Source organism: Schistocerca cancellata, chromosome 10, assembly GCF_023864275.1.
Source record: "Schistocerca cancellata isolate TAMUIC-IGC-003103 chromosome 10, iqSchCanc2.1, whole genome shotgun sequence".
Lineage (NCBI taxonomy): Eukaryota > Metazoa > Arthropoda > Insecta > Orthoptera > Acrididae > Schistocerca > Schistocerca cancellata.
Window position 1 is genome coordinate 198,673,322 of NC_064635.1, and position 22,321 is coordinate 198,695,642.

Genomic DNA, 22,321 nt, shown 5'->3' on the forward strand with positions numbered 1-22,321 from the left:
TCTAATGCAGAATGTTGAATAAATATAACATTTGAGAATGGATGTGATTGAATCAGCCAGACAACAAACAAACTGCTGAAATGAAATGAAATGGATATGACCTGGATAAAAGTTAATACTGTTAAAAAAAGATAAAAAAACTTTAGCAGATGTGAACAAGTTGTTTGTTCTTGCTGTGCTGCGTGTGAAAAAGTTGTGCATAAGATGCATAAATATTTACTATTGCTGTTTCCACTTATAGACAAATGATGTCTCTGTTGTACTTGGCATTCATTTTAAAAATAATTTGTCTAGAAGCAAAATGGTTGATACTGAAAATATCTAAACCAAGATTTACTTGCTTGTTTTTAGGTTTTCAGGTATGCTGACAACTTTGTTTCTTATGCAGAATATTTTGACAATCTGGATAGTTATTTTTATCTGGTTTTGTAATTACAATATGAGGATGAATATGCCAGCTGTGGAAATATTGAAATATTGTGTAAAAGTGGAATCATCAGCCCATCTGCACACAGGAAAATATAGTTCCTAACAAGATACCATTAAAAGTAACTGTCTGTGTTGTTTACCAGCAACTTAAATTTCAGTAAAACACTTTAATTCACTGAAAGTCTTTCATTGATTAAATAATAAGTATGCGTTTAAGAACAAATAACTTATCCAATATATGTGCTTGTTGGTATGTTTTTCTAAAGTACTTTGTATGTCCTTTTCAGCATTTGAGTGTGGTTATCCAATAAAATGTATAAAATGTGGGAAAACTATACAGGACCGGAGCTCTTGTCAACAGCGTTATTTAATACCCATTTATGAGTGTAATTCATGTATTGCACATGGCACAACAGGACCTGATTTGACTTCATACCTGGAATCCATTTCTGGGTAAGTCTAAGAATTTCCCACCACTTTCTTTACTCTTGTGGAGCTCTTGAATTTAATAGTTAGGATTTTGTTATTGAAGTGTGTTGGAGTTGCTGTTACTGACTTTACATTTTTAGTAGATCTGATATTATCATTTTGCTTTGAAATGCTTGTCAAGATAAATGATTTCAGTCCTAATGTATTAATTATTGTTGAATGGAACTGTCATTTGTAAATGGTGTAAAGAAGACTAGAAGATTACAATTGAATATATTTAAAATTAAAGTTCATAATTTAGGGATAAGGGGAACTACCTAATGAAAAAAGTGTTGAGGTGAGTTATCAAAAGACACACACAATAAAGAGACTTTGATGAGCTAGCAAAGTTTTCATTGTCTTCTTTTTGTATCTGTTGACAACACAACACTTCTGCTACTTGATGAATGGTTTTCTTTACTTTAATATAATTTGTTCTGCCAAAACTTCCTTTCCTGCATCTAAATTTTAAATTTAATGTAAACAGAAATACCTCTGAATTTGATGGTGTTTTTTGCACAATTTTAAAATAATAATTAGTCAATGATTTGATAAATATGAAAGGGTACCCCAAGAAAGCAAAATTATTTTTTAGAAGCTGTATTTTCAAATTGTTTTCAAAACAACTTTATCCCCCTCAAAATCCTCTCCATTACAACTAATGCATTTGTCCCACTTGTTCTTCCAATGTTCAAAACATTTTTTTAGACATCTTTAGAAGTGGCTGGCCACCACTCCCTCATTTTCTTCTTAACTTCTTCAGTGTTGTCAAATCAGTGTTCATCCATGGCCCTCTTCATGCACGGAAATAAGAAAGTCACACAGAAACAGCTCTTCTGAATAAGGCGCATTGCGCAGTGGAACCATGCTGTTTTTAGCCAAAAACTGTCTGACAGAGATGGCTGTGTTTGCAGGTGCATTGTCGTGGTGGAAGAACCAGTCTCCTGTCTGCCACAAATATGGTCTTTTTTGTATGAACACTGTTGTGCAATTTTCTTAAAACTTCCAAATAAAAAAATGTGACTGATGGTCTGACCTGGGGAACAAACTCTAAATGAACCTCATCCTTGGCATCAACAGTAATGATGTTTGACAGAAAATCTGGATCAGTTTCAAGCTGCTGTTTCAAAGCACGACATGTTTCAACTCGATGTTCCTTTCGATTGTCAGTCAGAACCCAAGGAACAAACTTGGCATCAACTCTTTTCATTCCTAAATCTTCCATTAAATTCACTGAAAGTTGCCATCATAAAAAATGAAACATGAACAAAACAGCATGAACAAAAACAATGACTGCAGAGGAGCGCTGAACTGGCAATGAGTTGCACTATGAGCACCTAGTGACAGAAATGGATACTTCACACTCTCTGCCTACGGCAATCTTTTTTTTTTTTTTTTTTTTTTTTTTTTTTTTTTTTTTTTTTTTTTTTTTTTTTGGTACCTTCTCGTATTCCCTGATAGACAAGAAGAAAATGCACCATTTACACCATCTTAAAAATGCAAGAAAGTAAATTATCTCTAACTGCAAACAGTGCTTACCACTTCCATTCTTCTTGAGAAATTGGAAAAAATTTGCAGGGATGGTGACTGATTTATTATAAGATATTATTTTTTGACTCAAATCACTTTTTTTTATACAATCATAATCAGTTTTTACCTTTAAAGGCCATATTCAGGTGCTACAACAGAGAACAGAAAAGCTTAAATTAAGACCTGAAATAAGTGTAATTATTTTCAGTAGATTTACTTCTGAGCTTACTAAACTGCTATTACAATGCGTGTGGGTCATACTTGTGGACAGCATTTAACAGATAAGTGTTCATGCATTGTCAACTAAACATAAAATCAGAAATCAATAAGTTCTGCATATACAGCCAAGGGTACTTCTTCGTTACTACTCATTCCACAAAATGCACAAATCCTCAATAAGACAACACATATAGAAACCATAAAACAAGACATTTATTAAAATAATATTTCAGTCAGTTACTCATCAAATACAAAAATAAACACAGGTCATTAGAACAATAAACTCTATTTACAACAAATTGAGGCCTTTACAGTAAAAGACACAGTATCAATCTTTATGGTATATTGTCTGCAGCTCGTGGTCTTGCAGTAGCGTTCTTGCTTCCCGAACATGGGATCCTGGGTTTGATTCCCGGCGGGGTCAGAGATTATCTCTGCCTCGAGATGGCTGGGTGTTGTGTGTCTTTCATTATCATTTCAGCCTCATTCACTCTCAAGTCGCCGTAGCGGTATTGAAGAACTTGCGGAGCGGTGGCTGAACCGCCCCATGAGGGGTCTTCCGGGCACCAATGCCATACGCTCATTATTATTATTGTATATTTTTTGGTGTCTTTAGGCACTGCACTCCAGGCTGTTAGATGTCTACACTACAACAACATAGTGCAGCTTGCTGGCTCTCTTCTTCTAGCTTCACGCTGTATGCATTAGCTGGGTAGATATTGGGAAATGCAGATGTTTCCCAGACTGTACAGTGCTGCACTCATTCACAAGGTGGCCTCTGGTCAGCTGGAGCACGTATACAGGAAGCAGCGACTAAGTCAGCCAAGTCATAAATATTAAGCCAAGTCATACATATTGAAGTATACATTAGTTGCAAACTCATTTTGTTCATTGTGGAGTCTATCTGATACTTTGTGTTTCATGCCATAAATCTCCAGATTTTCTACACTGCCTAACTGTCCAGGCAACAGCCTTGCCACAGTGGATACACTGGTTCCCGTGAGATCTCTGCACTTAACGCTGTCGGGCGTGGTCGGCACTTGGATGGGTGACCATCCAGGCCGCCTTGCGCTGTTGCCATTTTTCCGGGTGCACTCAGCCTCGTGATGCCAATTGAGGAGCTACTCGACCGAACAGTAGCGGCTTCGGTCAAGAATACCACCATTACGACCGGGAGAGCAGTGTGCTGACCTCACATCCCTCCTATCTGCATCCTCCACTGAGGATGACACGGCGGTCGGATGGTCCCGGTAGGCCACTCGTGGCCTGAAGACGGAGTGAGTGAGTCTAACTGTCCACTTTTTTGACATTATGTAAAATTTTTAGTTGTTTGTCAGTGCTACCATCATCATGTTCCTCCTTTTGCATTTGAAAACCTACTGCTGTTTTATTGCTGATGCAAGTATGCTCTTCGAATCTCAAGTCAAAGGACCTGCCTGTCTGGACAATATAGCAGTTATCACAATCATGGCATGATATTTTGTAGACCTCAGATTTCCCATATTTATTACTCATATTTGGTAAAATGTGCCACACTCATGTTTTTGTTATCTGCTGTGCTGAATGCAATTTTAACTTTTGTAAATATGCGCTCAGTTCTATCTGAAGTTTTGTCTGCGTATTTCATGGTGGCATACTTGACCTGATCAGATGCTGTCTGCACATGCTATGGACATGATATTGGTAGCATTGACCAACAACTAAAAATTTTACATGTCAAAAAATGTAGACAGTTTAACATTTAGAAGAACTGGAGATTTATGATACAAAATGCAAAGCACAGGTTAAAATGCATATTTTAATATGTGTAATGATTTACTTAGATAGGTTAGTCGCTACATCCTGCATACATGCTCCAGCTCATCAGGAGCCAGTCTGCAAACAGGGACTGCAGTGTGCTGCTCAAGCTGGGTTTGTGTTTTCTAACATCTATGCGGCTAACATAAATGCTTCACAGCTGGAAGAAGAGTGCCAGTGAAGGAACTGCCCTGATTATTCATTCTGTGTCATCTCTCCTAAGCCTATATGTGCAGTGGCATAAACATCTAGCAGCCTGAAGTGAACAATAAATCATAAAGAATGCTGCTATGGCTCTTTTATTATAAAAACTTTACTTTATTCTAAAAAGATTTTGCTGTTTTAGCAACCTGTATTTACTTTAATATGTGATGAATAACTGACTGAACTATGATTGTAATTATTGTCATATTTTATGGTTTTTAAGACTGAAGACTGTCTTATAGAGGATGCATGCACCTAGTGCAAAGATTAAGGAAGGGAAAGAATGTATGTAATTCCCTGATGTCTGATTTTGTGTTTAGCTGACAATGTGTAAACACTTGTTTATCAAATGCTGCCCATAGGTACAAAACATATGCATTGTAATAGCACTTTAGTACTCCAGGTATAATGAAAATAATTGCACTCATTTCAGGTCTTAATTTAAGCTTTTCTGTTCTCTAGAGATTTGAAGATGGCCTTTAAAGGCTGAAGTTGTTTATGATTCCATCATAATAAAGTGATTGAGTGAAAAATACAAAAAATAATACATTCTCAAGAAATTTTGAGAAAGTGTCTTACAATGGAACGTGATTCCCTTGTAACTTTCAACTTGCTTTCAAAGAGATAAACAACTATTTGCATACATCCCATAGATGTACCCACTGAACTGATTGTGTAAACTGTGAATAATTAAAATTTTATAGCATTAAAGATATCCCTCTTGCACAGGAAGTCCTGCCTCCATATCAAAATGCAACTGGTCACATTAAGAAACTGCACTGCAGAAATAAAATTAAACTCTCATTGGGCTAACATTAATTGTAAAGTACATTAATTGTAAAGTACCAAAAGGTTTGGTATCAAGTCCATTCCTACTCATAATTTAAATAAACAACATTTAATTTTGTTTTGAAAGATAATGTCCTCTGCTGACAGCAGTCGAGCTTGAACTAAGCCTCACTAGAGAGCCTGCACTGCAGCTGACAAGGTCTGCAACAAACACATAGGAAACAGTTCAAGGCTTAGTCTCATACACATTCCTTTTAAAGAATTTCAGATAAGAAACTGATTATCTGATGGTATCATAAACAGACACAGACAGCCTTTAGTTATATGAACCTGCATAGATGACACGTGTCTGTCCTCTTTTCGAGTATTCTTGTGTGGTGTGGGATTTTTACCAGATAGTATATTGAGAATTTGTTCCTCATTGAATATGATATGCCAATTAAGTAGTACTACCAAGGTAAGCAGTGTAAAAGGGAATGGTAAATCATGGAAACATGCTATGAAAGAACATCCAAATTAGAACAGTTATTTTTTGCTAGAATGTTAACAAGGCAAAATCTAAGACTTAGCTGTGTGTCAGTACAGGATTGTCAGATGAACTGAAAAAAATTCAAACAAGGGAGCTCATTTTGTATTATCACAAAAAGTGGAAGATGGGATAATGGATATGATACGTGGGTTGGGATGGCAGTCATTAAAACAAAGGCCTTTCTTGCTGCAACAAGATCTGGCCTCTTAACTTTCTCCTCTGAACGCAAAAACATTTTACCTACATGGGGAGAAATGACAAATTCAATAAAAGAAGAGAAATAAGAGCTCACAAAATAAGATTTATGTGTTAATTTTTCCCTTGTGCTATCAAGAGTATAATGACAAAGAAATAGTTTGAAAATGATTAGTTGAACCCTCTGCCAAGCACTTAAGGGTTAATTGGGAAACAGCTTGTGGAATTCATAAGAGTTTAAATGGATAACAAGTTAGACTGGAATCAGTGCAAGGATGAATTAATACAGATGCCAAGAGCAGCATATTTTGCACATACAGTTATCTCTGTGTTTGCCCAAAGACAAGATTAATGATCTGTTCTGCTTGTTTTCAAGCTTGTTTTCACACAATCATGCCCAAGCCACCTATCAGAAAGTGCATCACCAAGAAAATTTCAAAGCTGCAATCCCCAATGAGGCAGTGCTCACACTTGTTGGAAAATCACTTCAGGCTGCGATTCTCTCTGTTGTGGGTCCACAATCTGACCTAGCCTATCCAGATAGACATTAGCTGTTACCGATCTCCGACCAAATAATGGCTAATTACTCTGTCATTCATTTAACCACATCAAGTCATGTTATTGAAATACATGGCCAAGTGACATTTATGTGACTGTTGCCTACATTAGATGTCAATGAGCAATTACCACTGAGAGACAGCAGTTGGCAGCACCAGCAGTGGATGGTATATAAGGTGCTTCAGGAGGAAGTGGACACTGTGCAGTCATTTTCATAATGTGGAAATGGAATGATTTATCTGCTGTCCAAAAGGGCATGGTCATTGGCTTTTGGGCCATTGAAGAAAGCATTTTACAATGAAAAATAAAATAATAAGTATCTGTTTGGATTCTGGTCATGTTAGTTAGTCCTGTTTAGTTTGGTAACATGTGGTACTATTTCACTTGCATCCTGTACTGTGCATCACAATGTTCTGTTAAAGGAATACCTCTTTTCTGATGAATCTGGCTAGTATGTAATTCCAGTTGCTGTGTAGAAGTTTGTGGACCAGCTATGCTTTGCCAAACCTATGCAGACTCCTCCAAAGCATATTCTCTGCTGCAGAAATTCCTAAAGTCTTCTGACTAACAACTTATACCAAATCATCAAATGATGGCTGAACATGTATTTTCACTTTGTCATCTGTTTCCACATGTTTATTGCATAACTGCATTTACAATTCAGTCCATTGATGTGATGCTAATACATTCTTTTCCTATGAAAACTCAAACAATAGCACCATCACTCTAACCATAATACAAAACTTTCTTACATTACAATCAAAGAACATCATTTGTTTTCCTCCTAAGAGATTCCATGATCCTGTCTATTTTGTCTGCATCTGGTGAGTCCATGGACTGCATACCAGATGCCGAGCAAATAGTCAGCATTCTACTGGCTTCCATGCACTGTGGCTATATCTTTCCTCATATGCCCTCTCTGTAGGAACAGATATGATATGCACAATATGTCTGTTGATATTTGGCCTCCTATTTTATGTAGACATCTTGAACATCTTTAGCTGATGTGACAATTCTTCGTATAGCACAACTGGACTTGATACACAGCGTCCTGTTAAACTACAATTTCCAAAATGGCTAAGTTGGTAAACAGTTAGCATGCCACTGTGGTTAAAGTATACTGTGCCTGGCCAAATATTGCTACCCAAAATCAGCATTGAGGCAACTGTGGTTCACCACAAGCCATAGATGACAGTGTTGAATCATGGCTGTAGAGATCTGTATAAGTGATAGATGGGCAACTATTGAGCAACTGACACCCCAGGTGAATCAAGGGACTGCCAACAGTGTCTTCTAAATGACTGTTTGGTGAAGGTTGCTTTGTATGGGCATCTGCATAAGGCACCTGGTTCATGCACCCATACTGACTGCTCTTCATTGGTGACAAAAGTTGGAATTAGCTTGTCAGTACTCCAACTGGATATCCACAGAATGGGTACACAAGGCCTTTTCAGGACAATAATGTTTTATGCTACATTGGACAGTTTGCTGTTGGTGTGTACGGTATGAAATATGTGCAACAATCATCAGAAGGGTCCAGACTGGAGGAGGGAGACTATGATCTGTGTGATCTCATCTTTCTGGTAGGCACAATGGACCAAAACAAGTATGTATCCATCCCTGGGGACTACATCCACTCCAACATGCAATTTGTTTATCCTTGTCCAGCAGGACAGTGCAATATGTCGCACAGCTTGCAGTATATGTGCATCGTTCAGAGTGCGCCAGGATGAATTTACCATCCCCTCAAACATGGCCACCAAACTCCCTGGATTTAAGCCCAGCTGAGAATCTGTGGAACCACCTCTGTTTGGCTTTACATTATGTGGGTCCTCAACCAAGGAACCAAGCACAGGTGACCATGGCACTGGATTCAGCATAGCACCACATCCCTGTCAGTACCTTCCAGAACCTCATTGACTCTCTTTCTGCATGGATCCCAGCAGCTGACACTACAAAATTTGGTTATTCAGGCTTTTGACAGGTGGTCACATTAATATGACTGTACAAAGTAGCTTTTGGAGGTTTTCACCCAATTCAAATATAGTTTTGATTCAGCAGAAATGGCTAGTAAGAATACAGGGTTATTCATAAGTATCTCTGCTGGTTCAGAAGACAACTGCATGAAAACTGCAAGATGTAACTGAATTGTGACTTACTTAATGATAATACAAGATAGGAAAATAAACTTCACATACTCTTTGCCTCTTTGGCAAGGGTTCAGTGCAGGATTCTACATGGTGGCGCACGAAATGTGTTACCAATTGTTTCTTTCACATTAGGGATCTCTACAGCAGTACCAGCAGAGCTTGGAAAAACAAATTAGTTACAAAATGACGTTTAATTTACGATACTGCCACTAGGAGACTAGTAAGCAGCAATGGCTGACAATGGAAGACTGACGACACAGCAATGATCGGCAATTGTGTTACTTTTTCATGAAATGAAAAACCTTGTTGTGACTCAGAGGCATTTTCAACAACAGTTCAACACATGATGGGTCCCTTGCAAGACCATGCACAGGTTGTACGATAAATTTGTACAGGAAGGAACAGTATTGGAAGTGAAGCGAATTCGTCCTAAGCTTGTTTGTTCGCTGGAGAATATTGAAGCAGTACGAGTTGCTGTACAGAGAAGTCCCGAGAAATCATGAAGAATGGCAGCAGTGCAACTGGGAATATCCAGACGCTCCGTTCAACGCATTCTTAAAAGTGACCTCCATATGTACCCATACAAGATGACCTGTACACAGAAGCTCACTGAAGAACACAAGCATCAGAGACTACTGTTTGCTCAGTGGGCGGAGGATAGGGAAGAAACTCTCAACAACGTTTGGTTTTCAGACGAGGCACATTTTCATTCACATGGTGTGGTTAACAAACAAAATGTATGCTTTTGGGCCACTGAAAACCCACAAGTGCTTCATGAACGACAACATTATGCTCCGAGGATTACAGTGTGGGCAGCAATTTCCAATCACGGACTTATTGGGCCCTTTTTCTTTGAAGAAACTGTGAACAGCGAGTGTTATTTAAGTGTGCTTCACAATAGATTCATTCCACAGCTTCTTGCTACTGCTTTGCCCTTCAACACACAGTGGTTCATGCAAGATGGAGCAAGGCCACATACTGCAAACCCTGTGTTGGAGTTTTTACACAAGCATTTCGACATGCGGATCATTTCACTCAAGTTTCCAGGTCTCTTCAGTGATGGACAAAATTGGCCCTCCAATAGTCCAGACCTCAATCCATGTGACTTTTCTCTTTGGGGGTACCTAAAGGAAAAAAAAATTACCAAAACAGCCACGTGATTTAATGGAGCTCAGAAGACTTATTCTTCAAGCTTGCAGTGAAATTACGGAAGACATGTGCCATAGGGTAATCACTAACTTCAGTGTTCGTTTGAAGGAAGTTAGGAAACGAAATGGTGGACATATTGACCATGTGCAGAGTTAGAACAAATCTCCATGGACGACTCTTCATTGTAGTATTGTATTGACAATAAAGCTTATATTCAAAAACAAAATGGTAACACATTTCGTGCGCCACCCTCTATATCCTGGTGTGTAGGTCTTCAGTAATTTCCCACCTGACATACAAGAAATTGAGAATCTCTGTAAATTTAAAAAAAAAAAATTAAAAATGTACTTTATTAATCATTCCTTCCACAGACATTCATTTTCTCAGTTTATGAATTGAAGATACCTGTTATTTCTGTTGCCCTTAAAAAACATTGTTGTATTAATGTAGAAGTTTAGCTAGCAATAGGAGATAAACAACTATTTGATGACTGGAGAAGTGGGACTGTTGTCAAAGTAGCAGCTTTCCTTTCAATTTTTTACATGTTATGTACAACTTGGTTAAGCACATTTGTGGAAATGCAATGAAAGTTAAATAGAAATGGAGTTTCAACACCTGTTAATGTATATTCAACATAGTCCATATCCTTGAAAGTTCTCCTTCATGGTGACATCCACAGAATGAAATAAATGAATCAGTTAACGAATTATGTTAACGAAGAGGTTATTAGATATGCAAGACTAGTTCAGATAAGTAAATAATGTGAAAGAAGATTAGCCAAGTCCCTTTGAAAGGATCCATTCTGGCAGTGGCATTAAATGACTCAGGGTAGCTGTGGAAAAATAAAATCTCTTTGACCAAATAGGAAGTTTAAACTTACTCCTCATGAATAAAAGTCCAGCACTTTAACCACTGTGTCCTGTCAGTTAGTGTTAATGAGAAAAAAATTGCCAGGGATAAGAAATAATCCAAAATGAATAGCAAACCAACATCCTGGCCATGGAAAACCTATTTTAGTTTCTCGCATGGAAATAAGTGATGTGGAGACCTTGCAGTGCTATACAATCATTTCTGAATGAATAGAAAATCTTTCCGTGAATGAGTTTTCATGTGGCTGATCAGTTGTGTGCACGCATTCCTTCATAGTTCTAATAAGCGAAGTAAGGAGAACAGCCAGTGATGTGCCGTTCCCCCACAGTTTCATTCTGGGGCAGTTTTCTACTACAGAATAATGTCTCTGCTCTTCTAAGTCTGCTATTACTGATTGACAGTTCTCTTTGAACTTGGGTGGTTGAGGGTGCATCTTGTCAGTTGTGATGTAGTGCTGCTTCAGGTTAACTTTGGGGCTCTCTTTGAATTTCTTCTTTTGAGATCATGATCAGTTACATCAGAGCTGAGCACACACTTTAAGATGGGATGGATGGGTATATTGACCACATATCTGATGAGAGTTTATATTGTTCTAGAATAGTGTTGGTATTTCCACTTCCAGCATCCACCACAACATTGCTATTTGTGTATTTGTCAAATAATTTTCAAGACATTTTGGAGGCACTGTTGCTCAATATGTGTGACATCTTGCTGTGAAACATGCATAGAAGATCAGAAGTTGCTTGTGTAGGACATTTTCTTATGGCACACGGCCTACAGATCAACAGACTAAGATGCAAACTTTGCTGTGTCAATAATAGTGCAACACAACTTAAAAAGACTATTATTCTACTGCAGGAGGGCAAAGTCCATATATATTTACCTATATCACTTTAGGTTATTGGCTCAGATTACTGTTTTAAAGTTGTAAGTCTTAACAAAGCTAATACTGAAATTATTTGGAAGAGTCTTTCAGTGTGTATTAGGGAAACTTGTTTGACAATGTTTTGTTCATTGGGCCACTTCTCACATATTATGGATAATGTATACAGTCCTTGATAAAAAAAATTGAAACACTTAGAAGACATGGCTGGATGTCAGTGTAAGTTTGTATACATGTAGACCATGCTTTGTGACAGGTAAAACACCCACCATAGTGCATTAGTGTTGTTTGTGGGCCTATTTAGTATCATTGCAAGGCCCGATAGGATATATAACGGCTGTAAACGACATCAAATGTTGAATGATCACTGTGAAGAACATGAAGATGCCATGTAGTGTTGTGGGACATCGTTATCAGCACATGAGAGAGCTTGAATGGTGCTTTGTTGTGGGTCTCCATTTGACCAGCTGGCCAGGTTGTGAAATGTCCATTTTTTAGGGGCATTAGGATATGACAGTGGCCTGATGTCAGACTGTATGGGAACATGAGGATGATCATACTCTTCATCAGGTTCCAGTTGACTACATCTGACCATCACAAGGGAGAATTGCCATACTGTGCATGAAGCACATTGGGACCCTTGGCATCTGAACCTGCCATCAGGGAGCAAATAATGGATTCCCTGTAACAGTCTGTGTCACCTTGCACATTGGTTGTAGACTAGCAGCAGTCAGACTAGAGAATTAACATCCCACATGTGGGCTGCGACTAACAACAAAACACAAATGACCTTTTGGATTAATGTGGTGACAAGGATGCATGGGCTGCTGATATGTGGCATCACATTGTGTTAATTGATGAACCACAGTTCTGCATTCTCCAGGATGACCATCGTCAGCGAGTATGGTGGTGACCTCTTCTTAACAATATCTATCATTTAATAATCAAACAATGGAAAATCCAGGATGGAATGTAACAATATTCTGAAAAGGATAGTTGCTACTCGCCATATAGTGGAGATGCTGAGTTGTAGATGGGCACAACAGAAAGACTGTCAGAAAGTGAGATTTTGGCCAACATTCGCCACCCACACACACACACACACATGCGTCTCTGTGGTGAGTTGTAGATGGTGACTGATCTCAACAGTCACTATTGTGTCAATGATTTACTAATCAGTGTTAGCAGTTCTCCTTACTGCTCTTCAGTTTATTACCATTATTTTGTCTAGAAGAATTTTTCCATGAACCTTGCATTCGGTCAAGATGCTATATACACTAGCTCCAGAATGTGTAGTAGATTTGTTAATGTTGATTTATCTGCATATTGCATGGAATTCAGGAAACAAGATCAGGGTATGAAATGTTTATAGCAGGTTTGTTGTTGTTGTTACTGCTGCTGCTGCTGCTGTTATTGTTGTGGTCTTTATTCTGAAGACTTTTCATACTAGTCTGCCATTACAAATCTTTACGTAACTATCACGAGCTGTAACAGTTTGAATTTCCTGACTGTAGTTAAGTCTTGGTCTTCCTGTGCTATTTTTATCACACACAATTTTCATCTATTCATAAACCAATTAGTCCTTGTCCCTCAGGACCTATCCTACCCTTTTATCCTTTGTTTTCTTCAAGAAATGCTTTAAAGCTCTGCCCACTTCACTTCAGTACCCATCTAATCTTCTGTAGCACATTCCCAGGTGTAACTGTAGGGGGGGGGGGGGGGTCAAAGTAAGGGGTTAAACACGCCCTGGAAGGTAATTTGGCATATTAGGTTTAGAGAGAATATCTTTGAAACCATGAAAATAACAAATGTGTTTCATATAAAAGTTGAAATATAATTAACATCCCTGGAAGCCATACACTCAGCTTTTGTAATAATATGTGATGGTACAAAATAACGCCACAACCATTAATTAATTTTAAGAAATGAAAACTTTCGCTACAACACACATAAGATTTCACACCACATCCATCCCTGAGTAATAAAGCTGGTTTCTCAAATACCAATTTTGGAAAATAAGCTATGCACAATGTGCCATCAGTGTATTTTCAACATAACTAATTGAAAGATCAAAACATTTATTATTATTCTAATTATTTGTTTCATTATTTTTGTTTTATGATTTAAATTGTTGTTTTATGTTTTAAATTCATGTGTTTTTTCAAGTTTAGTGTTTCACATACATGTATTTGTTAAATTAAAATTATACGTAATTTTTTATTATGATTGAAAGCCAGTAATGATAATTTTTAATGAAATGCTTAAAACATGATAGTTTTTACACCCTGCACTCTGAATGAATGAAATTTCTTCACAGAATACATGCAGCAGACAATACAATATGAAACAAAATTCAGTGGAATCTCAAATCCTGGCAGGTGATCCTCTAAATACCCTGATCTGTACTAGTCATATTTCAGTATGTAGGAAAACCTTGGCAAAGAGAACTGATTATGTACTGTTGACAGTTGCTTAATTACATTGGTTCTCAAGTGACTCGCACCATAATCATTCTGTAGAACTAGATTTTAAAATCTCAATGGCTGTACCTGTCCCATGCAGCCTTGTGGGATCACCAGAAGAACAACTTGTTTGTCTTCTGATATGATGCTGAAAACAGTTCTTTCACAATGACCGGTTCACTTTTCATAGTTTTAAAAGAAACTAATGGAGACTTTGGACTGAGAAATTGAGAACCTCTTTTTGAAGCTCCAAATATTCTTGTGATGGCATCAATATCGGGAAACCTAACATCTTACCATGTCAAAAAATATTTGACTGAAGTTTTTTTCCTAGTCTGGAAGAGAAGTCTGTGTATCATTGTAAAATCTTTGGACAGGTCCATGTAAAAGAACCACTGGAAGACAAGGAAGTTGTTCAGCTGTTGATATAAAAAGGCTTGATATAACAGGCGTAGCCATTGGACATAAATGGTTTTTTATGTTGGAGGACCTTGTGAGATTTTCAGATCTAGTTCTGCTGAATGATTATGATGTCAGTCTCCACATGAGAAATAACATAATTACGCTGCAGTCACTAGTACATAGTCAATTCTCTTTGCCAAGGTTTTCATTGTACTGAAATATGACTGCTACAAATGAGGATAGCCAGAGAATCACCTGCCATGTTTTGAAATTCTGCTGAATTTTGTTTTATATTGTGTTGTCCACTGCATGTATTCTGTGAAGAAATTGTATTCATTCAGTGTGCAAGGCATAAAAATGCTATGCTTTAAAAATTTCTTTACTGATTGTCATTATTGACTTGGAACCATAATAAAGAATTTCTTATAATTTTCAATTAACAAAATACACGTATGTGAAACAGTAAACAAAAAAAACTTTAATTGAAAACATGAAACAACAATTTAAGATATAAGACAAAAATAAATGAAACAAATAATTACAATAATAATGAATGTTTTGATATTTAAAATCTAAACCTAATATAGCAAATTAACTTCCAGGGTGTGTTTAACCACTTACAAGTGAAATTGGGCAATAATGAAAAAATATATAGTGTTTTACTTTGACCTCCCCCCCCTAAATACGTACCAAATTTAATCGAGATCATTTATTTCACTTGGCAATGTTTCCTTGAGAGTGAGGTGGCATAATGCACTCACATTCAAGAGGATGACAGAAAAATCTGCACCAGCCATCCAGATTTAGGTTTTTCACAATCATCCTAAATTCCTAAATCGCTTCAGGTGATTGCCAGGATGGTTCCTTCAAAATGGCACAGCTGGCTTCATGCCCATCCTTCAAACAGTCTAAGCTTGTGATCTGTTTGTAATGACCTTTATGTCAACACAACATTGAACCATGTTCTTTCTTCCTTTGTTTTCCATAGCAGCTTCTATTCTCTTCTTGTACAATTCATCATCTACATTTTGCTTCTATATAAGATTACAGTCAACACAAATGCAAATAAAATATTTACAAACTCTTAAGTGTGTGTTGTATGTAAATATATTCATCTTTTCTTACTTTTGCCAATTTTCAGTTCATATCATCTCGACTTCTACCATTGTCAGCAATTTTGGTGCTCAAATAGGTATGTATTGATAACCAGCTCCATACTGCTGAAAAGCTGTCAAATGAACTACACAATACTACAGAGCCTCACCAAGTGGCAGCGATCTTGGCAAAACATGTAATGTAGAAACAACATTAAGTTATAGACAAAGTATATCAATTTGTTTACATCAAAACCTTGCTTACAAAATTTTTGCAACATTATTGAGCATGCAGTAATTTTTGCAACCATATTGAACAAGAAATATTTAGAGTAAATAATTTACATTTTCTGTTATATTTGGAAAGATGTGCGACATAAAGGAAAAATACAATTTGAAGATAAAATACAGTGATAGCAATGTACATGTATACACTTTTGTTACACATTTACTATTTTACTGATTTCTATATATATAATACAGAAATAAATTATAGCATAAGCAGTGGTATAAAGTGTAATAACCATTTTGTTCTCAGCATTTTAGATAAATTTGCACATTAGCATAGCCCAGTTAAGACTTTTATGATGTATATCCGGCTTTACCACAGCTTATGTTAAATTACGTTAGCTTACATTATAATTATGTTAACAACCTTAATACATTTGTTAACAGTCTTTCACTTTATGTAATGTTGGTTTGTCATCACTATTACTATCTTGTGGCGTCTGATATAAAATGTTGACTACTGATAACCGTGGCCTTAGCCTCTGTGCCTATTGTCAATATTGCAATGTACATGGTTATATTCCTCACTGTTCAGCTATCATCTCGAAGATTTTTTAGCTATATGATGTCATATGTCTTATCACGCTGTATTTTTGTATTACATATATAAAATCATGAAAATTTAAAAAAAGGTTTATATGTACATACTGCTATCATCATATTTTATCTTCAGATTGTATTATTCCTTGACGCTGCTGCATCTTCTCAAATGTAAATTATTTTCTCTAAATATTTTTCAGTCGTATGATTGCAAAAATTTCTGTATGCTCTGTAATGATGCAATAACTTTATAGACTGAGTTTGTATGTAGGTTAACATTGTTCCTACATTGTAAGTTTCGTCAAGACTACTGCTACTTTGCAGGGCTTTGTAGTATTATGAAGTTTGTTTCTCAATTTTTCAGCAATGTGGCGCTGCTTATCAACATCTAAACATCCAATATCAATGTACAAATATGTGCTTTATTTGATATATGTGACACATCAGTGCCTTGCTGATTAGTTATGGTTTTTATTTTAGTGTACTTAGCGTTGTACAGAAGCATCTGTTCTGGGAGGTATACATTATTTTAGTCTATGATATTGGAATCACCACACCAAAAATTTTTAGCACTTTCTTGTATGTAATATTTTTAATTTCACAATTTACCTCTATGTTTTCAATGGCTGGATGGCAGTATACCCCATGTACTGTTTTTTATAAATTTCATTTCCAGTCATATGTAAAACTGAATTAATGTTTTGTTCAAAATTATGTATCATAATTATAAACAATGTAACATATTTGCAACACTTACAGATCTGAATTTGGCAATATAACTGTGCCAAAGCTAGTAATCAGTATATGTATTAACTGTGATCTGGGCAATAAAACTTCTTTTTTGGAAGCTTTTTTTTACGCTGATATATATAGCTTGCTCTCCTTCTGATGATGTCAGGTAATTACAGCTTCCATTTTATTACATGTGTTCATGTATCTGTCTTTTTTTGTCATTCTGGCTCTTTTTATGGCCTTCTTGAGTTTTGTTTTATAGGTTTTGAAATACTTACCGAATTCAGGTGTTGTGGGACACGTTTTATAATTCTCCAAAGTAATTGTTTCTGTGCACATGCTTTTGTAATACCCATAACAATACATTTGTTTGTGCAAGCTATTTTTGACCACATAGTTTTAATTGCAAGTGCTATATTAAAATGATATTTAAATGTATCTATAAAGATTTTAAATTTGTTAAGCAGCAGTGGGAGAACACACACACACATAACAGTTAAGGAAATCTGCAAGCTGTTGAAGTCAGTTGCTCCTTCTTCTGGCAGAAGAGTTGAAGGGGGAACATAAAGGGACAAAGAAAAAGGACTGGTTGGGTTTAGGAAATGGGGAGGGTTTTGAAAAGTTGCCTAGAAATGAGGGTCAGAGAAGACTTTCTGAACAGGACATCTTCTGCCAAAAGAAGGAGCCACTGGCTCCAAAAGCTTGCAGATTTCCTTATCTTTTATATGTGTGTTCACTTGCCCTCACTTGGTGTGTAGATTTTTTATTTTCAAAATTGATTGTTTTCACAGTAATTTAAATTTGACAGATATCATTCCAATACCATAAATTTTCTCCCATGGTTTGATTTTTAAATAATTTCTAAATATTTTGAGTTTCTGATCATTGTTAAGTTTTGCTGTCATATATGTTTGTTAGTTTGTTGACATTTTCACTTTCAGTATTGTAGCTTGTGATTTGTGCATAGTGGTTTCCAAGTCAAGTCTTTACTGTTTATGATTTGTGATGTTGTTGGTTAGAGTTGATCATTATTTGATCTGTAGTGGATCTTGTATGGCTAGTTTCTTTTGTGGGTGAATGTATTGTGATTTTCAAGTTACTAGAGATTAAGAGTTTCAATAGTTTTGTTCTCTATTTATGGGGCTTGCTAAAGTTTGTATTGAAATCACCACAGATAAGAGTGATTTGCCTATTTTTTACAGTTTGAATGAATGTGTCTTCCATGAGTTGTACATAGCTTTTTACGTCTTGATCAGGAGATCTGCAAAGGCATATTACAGTAGTTTTGAGTGATGATATCTGGCTAATATTTCAAAATCTTTTCCACAACGTATCATTTTTAGTTGTTCTAGATGTTTGTCAGCTCTCTCTCTTTTTTTGACAAAGCGGTGGAAATGTTTTCTACAAGTGCAGACTTCCAAGATTAGATTAGATCAAATGTACTCTTCATTCCAATTGATCCCTATAAGGAGATGCTCCAGCATGTAGAATACCTCAGAAGAATAAGAACACGCAATAAATATTTACAATGTAAAATAAATATGCTAATGTACTTTTCACACATCCCATGTGGAATGATCATTATGGAGGTGTAATGAGTCAAAAAATTTTTAAACATATTTTCACCTACTATCGAGCTGTAATCCCAAGAATTTAATACTGTCCACTTCTTATATAAGTTTGTGATTATATTTTAGACATATACTGTTGGGAAAACCTCTTACAGGTTCTGAATTACATGTAAGGTGTTTTTTCAAATTTTGATGATAACAAATTGTCTAGGAACCAGTTACTAACAGTCATGAAAATTTCGTTAACCAATCTAAGACCACACTTAATTTTGCTATTTATTACAATGTTTATATCCTCTGCAAAAAAATAAAAAATAAAAAACTAACTTGGTATCATAATATTACTGATGAAAGGTCATTGATATAAACATGAAAATCAAGGGCCCAAAGATGGAATCTTGTTGCACAACACATGTAACTAGTTCTGAATTGGATGATGGTTGATAGCTTAATTCATTCTCAATTCATTCTCTTTCCTAATGACACCTCTCATTTACTGTTACATATACAGGAATTGAACCATTTTGCAGCATTTCCTGTTACACTGTAATATTTTAATTTACTTGAAAGGGTACTGTGATTTACACATTCAAATGCTTTTGTCATATCACAAAATATCCCTGTAGCCAGTAATATATTGAAATCTTCTTCTTCTCCTCCCCCCAGGAGGAAGGGTGTACCGCCTAGGAGTTCTCATATCCATTCATCAAAAAGAATGAGGGAGGCTAGTCGTCCTGATAATCAACTTGTTGTCAGTAACAGGGCTCAAGGAGTCATGAATCGTAATGTCTTTGTAGTGATCAAGAGGAAGGAGGGGTCATTTGAAAAAGTGTCCCCCATCTATATCCATAAAGGCTTAGAAGGGCTGGCTGGTACCCTAAAGTCTATTAAGTGGTTGTGTAATGGTTCCTTGCTTGTTGAGACTAACCAGGCAAAGCAGGTGGAACTCCTTAAGAAGTCACAGAAATCGGGTGAGTACGACATCATTGTTGAGTTGCATAACTCCCTTAACTCCAGCAGAGGTCTGATAACGTGCCGTGATATTATGACTTTGCTGAACTCAAACAAGAATGTGCACCACAGGGGATCATAGATGTGGAACAAAGGACATGCAAGAACAATGGAGAGACTGAGAAGACTGCCACTTTTATTGTGATCTTCAATTTTCCAACTCTTCCTGAACATATCATGGCGGGTTTCCTCCGACTTAAGGTTCGGTCCTATGTACCTAACCCTATACGATGCTTCAAACGTTGAGTTGCAAAGGTGAAGCGACTTGTGGGAATTGTGGAAAGGCAGCCCATGAAGCTGGAATGGACTGTCCATCTCCAGCAGTCTGTATTAACTGCTCTGGAAGCCACCCAGTCTGGAGCCAAGCCTGCCCTGTTTTTGCAGAGGAATGCAAAATTCAGGAAATCAAAGTAACTAAGTGGATCCCATATGCAGAAGCCAAAAATGACTATCAGGTTATGAAACCCCCTGTCTTTGCCATTTCTTATGCTTCGTTGGTGCAGAAACCTGTTACTAAGGTTGACACTTCGACGACGTCCAGTGTTCCATTATCCACCTCTAGCACCTGTACTTGCACTAGCACCTGTATGTGCCAAAGTAAAGTGAAAGACATAGCGATTCAAACAGCTACAATGGAAGAGACCAGTTATGCTTCCACAGTGTACAGCTTGAGGGCACCTCAAAAGCAGTGTGTCCCTCAATGCCAAGTTTCTTCGAAGAAAAGTGGCTCTGACCACCCACTTTTCCCCTCATCCTTGCTGGGAAAGGGAACAGGGAAAGGATCCCAACATACGGGTCCAAAGCTGACATGGGCGACATCAGACGTCATTCTGGCACGTCTGACTGATGATGAGGACATCAATGATTTTGATGCCTCATCACCAGACACAGTCAGTCGCAAAACCCCACCTCATTCTACAAGTGCCTCGCCACCTTGGCACAAAGACGGGGTAAATCAAGACCACATTGATGAAATGGCTCCCATACTTCAGTGGAATATAAATGGATACAGGACTCATCTGGCAGAACTGAGACTCCTTGTAGAGGGCAGACCCTTTTGCCTCTGCCTTCAAGAGACTCATTTGAAAGAGATTGACACACCTGTACTTGGAGGTTATCACCTTTATAGAAACGACGACCTACCTGGTGACAGGGCAAAAGGTTGGGTTGCAGTGTTCGTAGAGGACACTTTTCACTCCTCACCTATTCCCTTAACAACAACAGTACAAGTGGTTGCTGTTTGGGTAGTGGACCATGTTGACATCACTGTGTGCTCTGTGTACTTACCACCCTATGAGCCTCTTGATAGTGGGGTCCTCACTCATCTTCTTGATGAACTGCCCTGACCTTTTCTCCTTATGGGGGACTTCAATGCACATAGTGCACTATGGGGCTCTAACACCATATGCCCCAAGGGTCGGGTACTTGAGGATATGCACACACAGCAGATCTTATACTGCTGAACATGGGTCGAGCTACACATTTTAGCACCGCTACAGGTTTGTCTACAGCCCTAGATCTCTCCTTCTGCTCACCTGCTCTTGAGGACACTGCTCAGTGGTCAGTGGATGATGACCTTCATGGTTGTGACCATTTCCAAGTCTGGATCCATCTGCCTGATGGAGCAGATCCTGAAAGAAAGCCACCAAGATGGTTATTCCAGAAGGCTAACTAGTTGCTTTACAAGCAGTTAGCTCTTTTCGAGCAATGTTACGGCATCCAGGACTGGGTGGATCACATTACAGCTGTAATTCACCACGCTGCTGATGATCCATCCCAAAGTCTGTGGAAGTGCCTAGGAGGTGACCTGCCCCTTGGTGGAATGCTGAGTGTTGCTTTGCTATCAGGAACAGGAGGGCAGCAATGTGCAGATTCAATCGATGCCCTACAGATGAGAATCTTGCAAATAATTTGGGACAGTAAGCAGAGGTCTTGGCAAGAGTTCCTGAACTCCATCAATAGGTCCGCAGCCACATGCAAAGTGTGGGAAGCCATTAGGAGGATCTCAAGTCACAACTGTCAATAGCAGCTGTACGAATACAGGGGTCTCTTGTAACATCGACAACGGATATAGCTTAGACAATGGCTCAATCATATAAATCCATTATGGCCAATTCCAGCCAGGATCCCACCTTCCGTCAATATTGAGAGCCACAGGAGAGGGCTGATCTTGATTTCCATTCCACCAACATGGAAGAATACAACCAGCCTATCTCTCTGTGGGAGCTGGATTCTGCATTGTCAGTTGCTTGTGATACGACCCCTGGAAATGACCAGATAACCTACAGCATGTTACAACAGTTGGACCGACAGTTGAAGGAACTGGCGACTTTCCCAACTCGTGGATGGAATTGATTTTAGTCACAATTTTAAAACTAGAAAAGGATCAGACAGACCCTGGTAGTTATCATAGTATTAGCCTGACAAACTGCATTGGAAAGACACTAGAGC

The 22,321-nt window shown here is 37.6% G+C and overlaps 1 protein-coding gene across 3 annotated transcripts in view; it reads left to right on the forward strand.

Annotated features, from left to right (window-relative positions):
* LOC126106826 (uncharacterized) overlaps positions 1–22,321 on the forward strand; it is a 191,976-nt gene that overhangs the window by 165,713 nt on the left and 3,942 nt on the right. For 2 of the 3 annotated variants that reach the window (XM_049913220.1, XM_049913222.1), the window contains exons 6-7: positions 717–882; positions 15,776–15,826. In XM_049913220.1, the coding sequence (XP_049769177.1) occupies positions 717–882; positions 15,776–15,826 (217 nt within the window). The remainder of the gene's footprint in view (positions 1–716; positions 883–15,775; positions 15,827–22,321) is intronic. The other variant, XM_049913221.1, reaches the window with a different exon arrangement.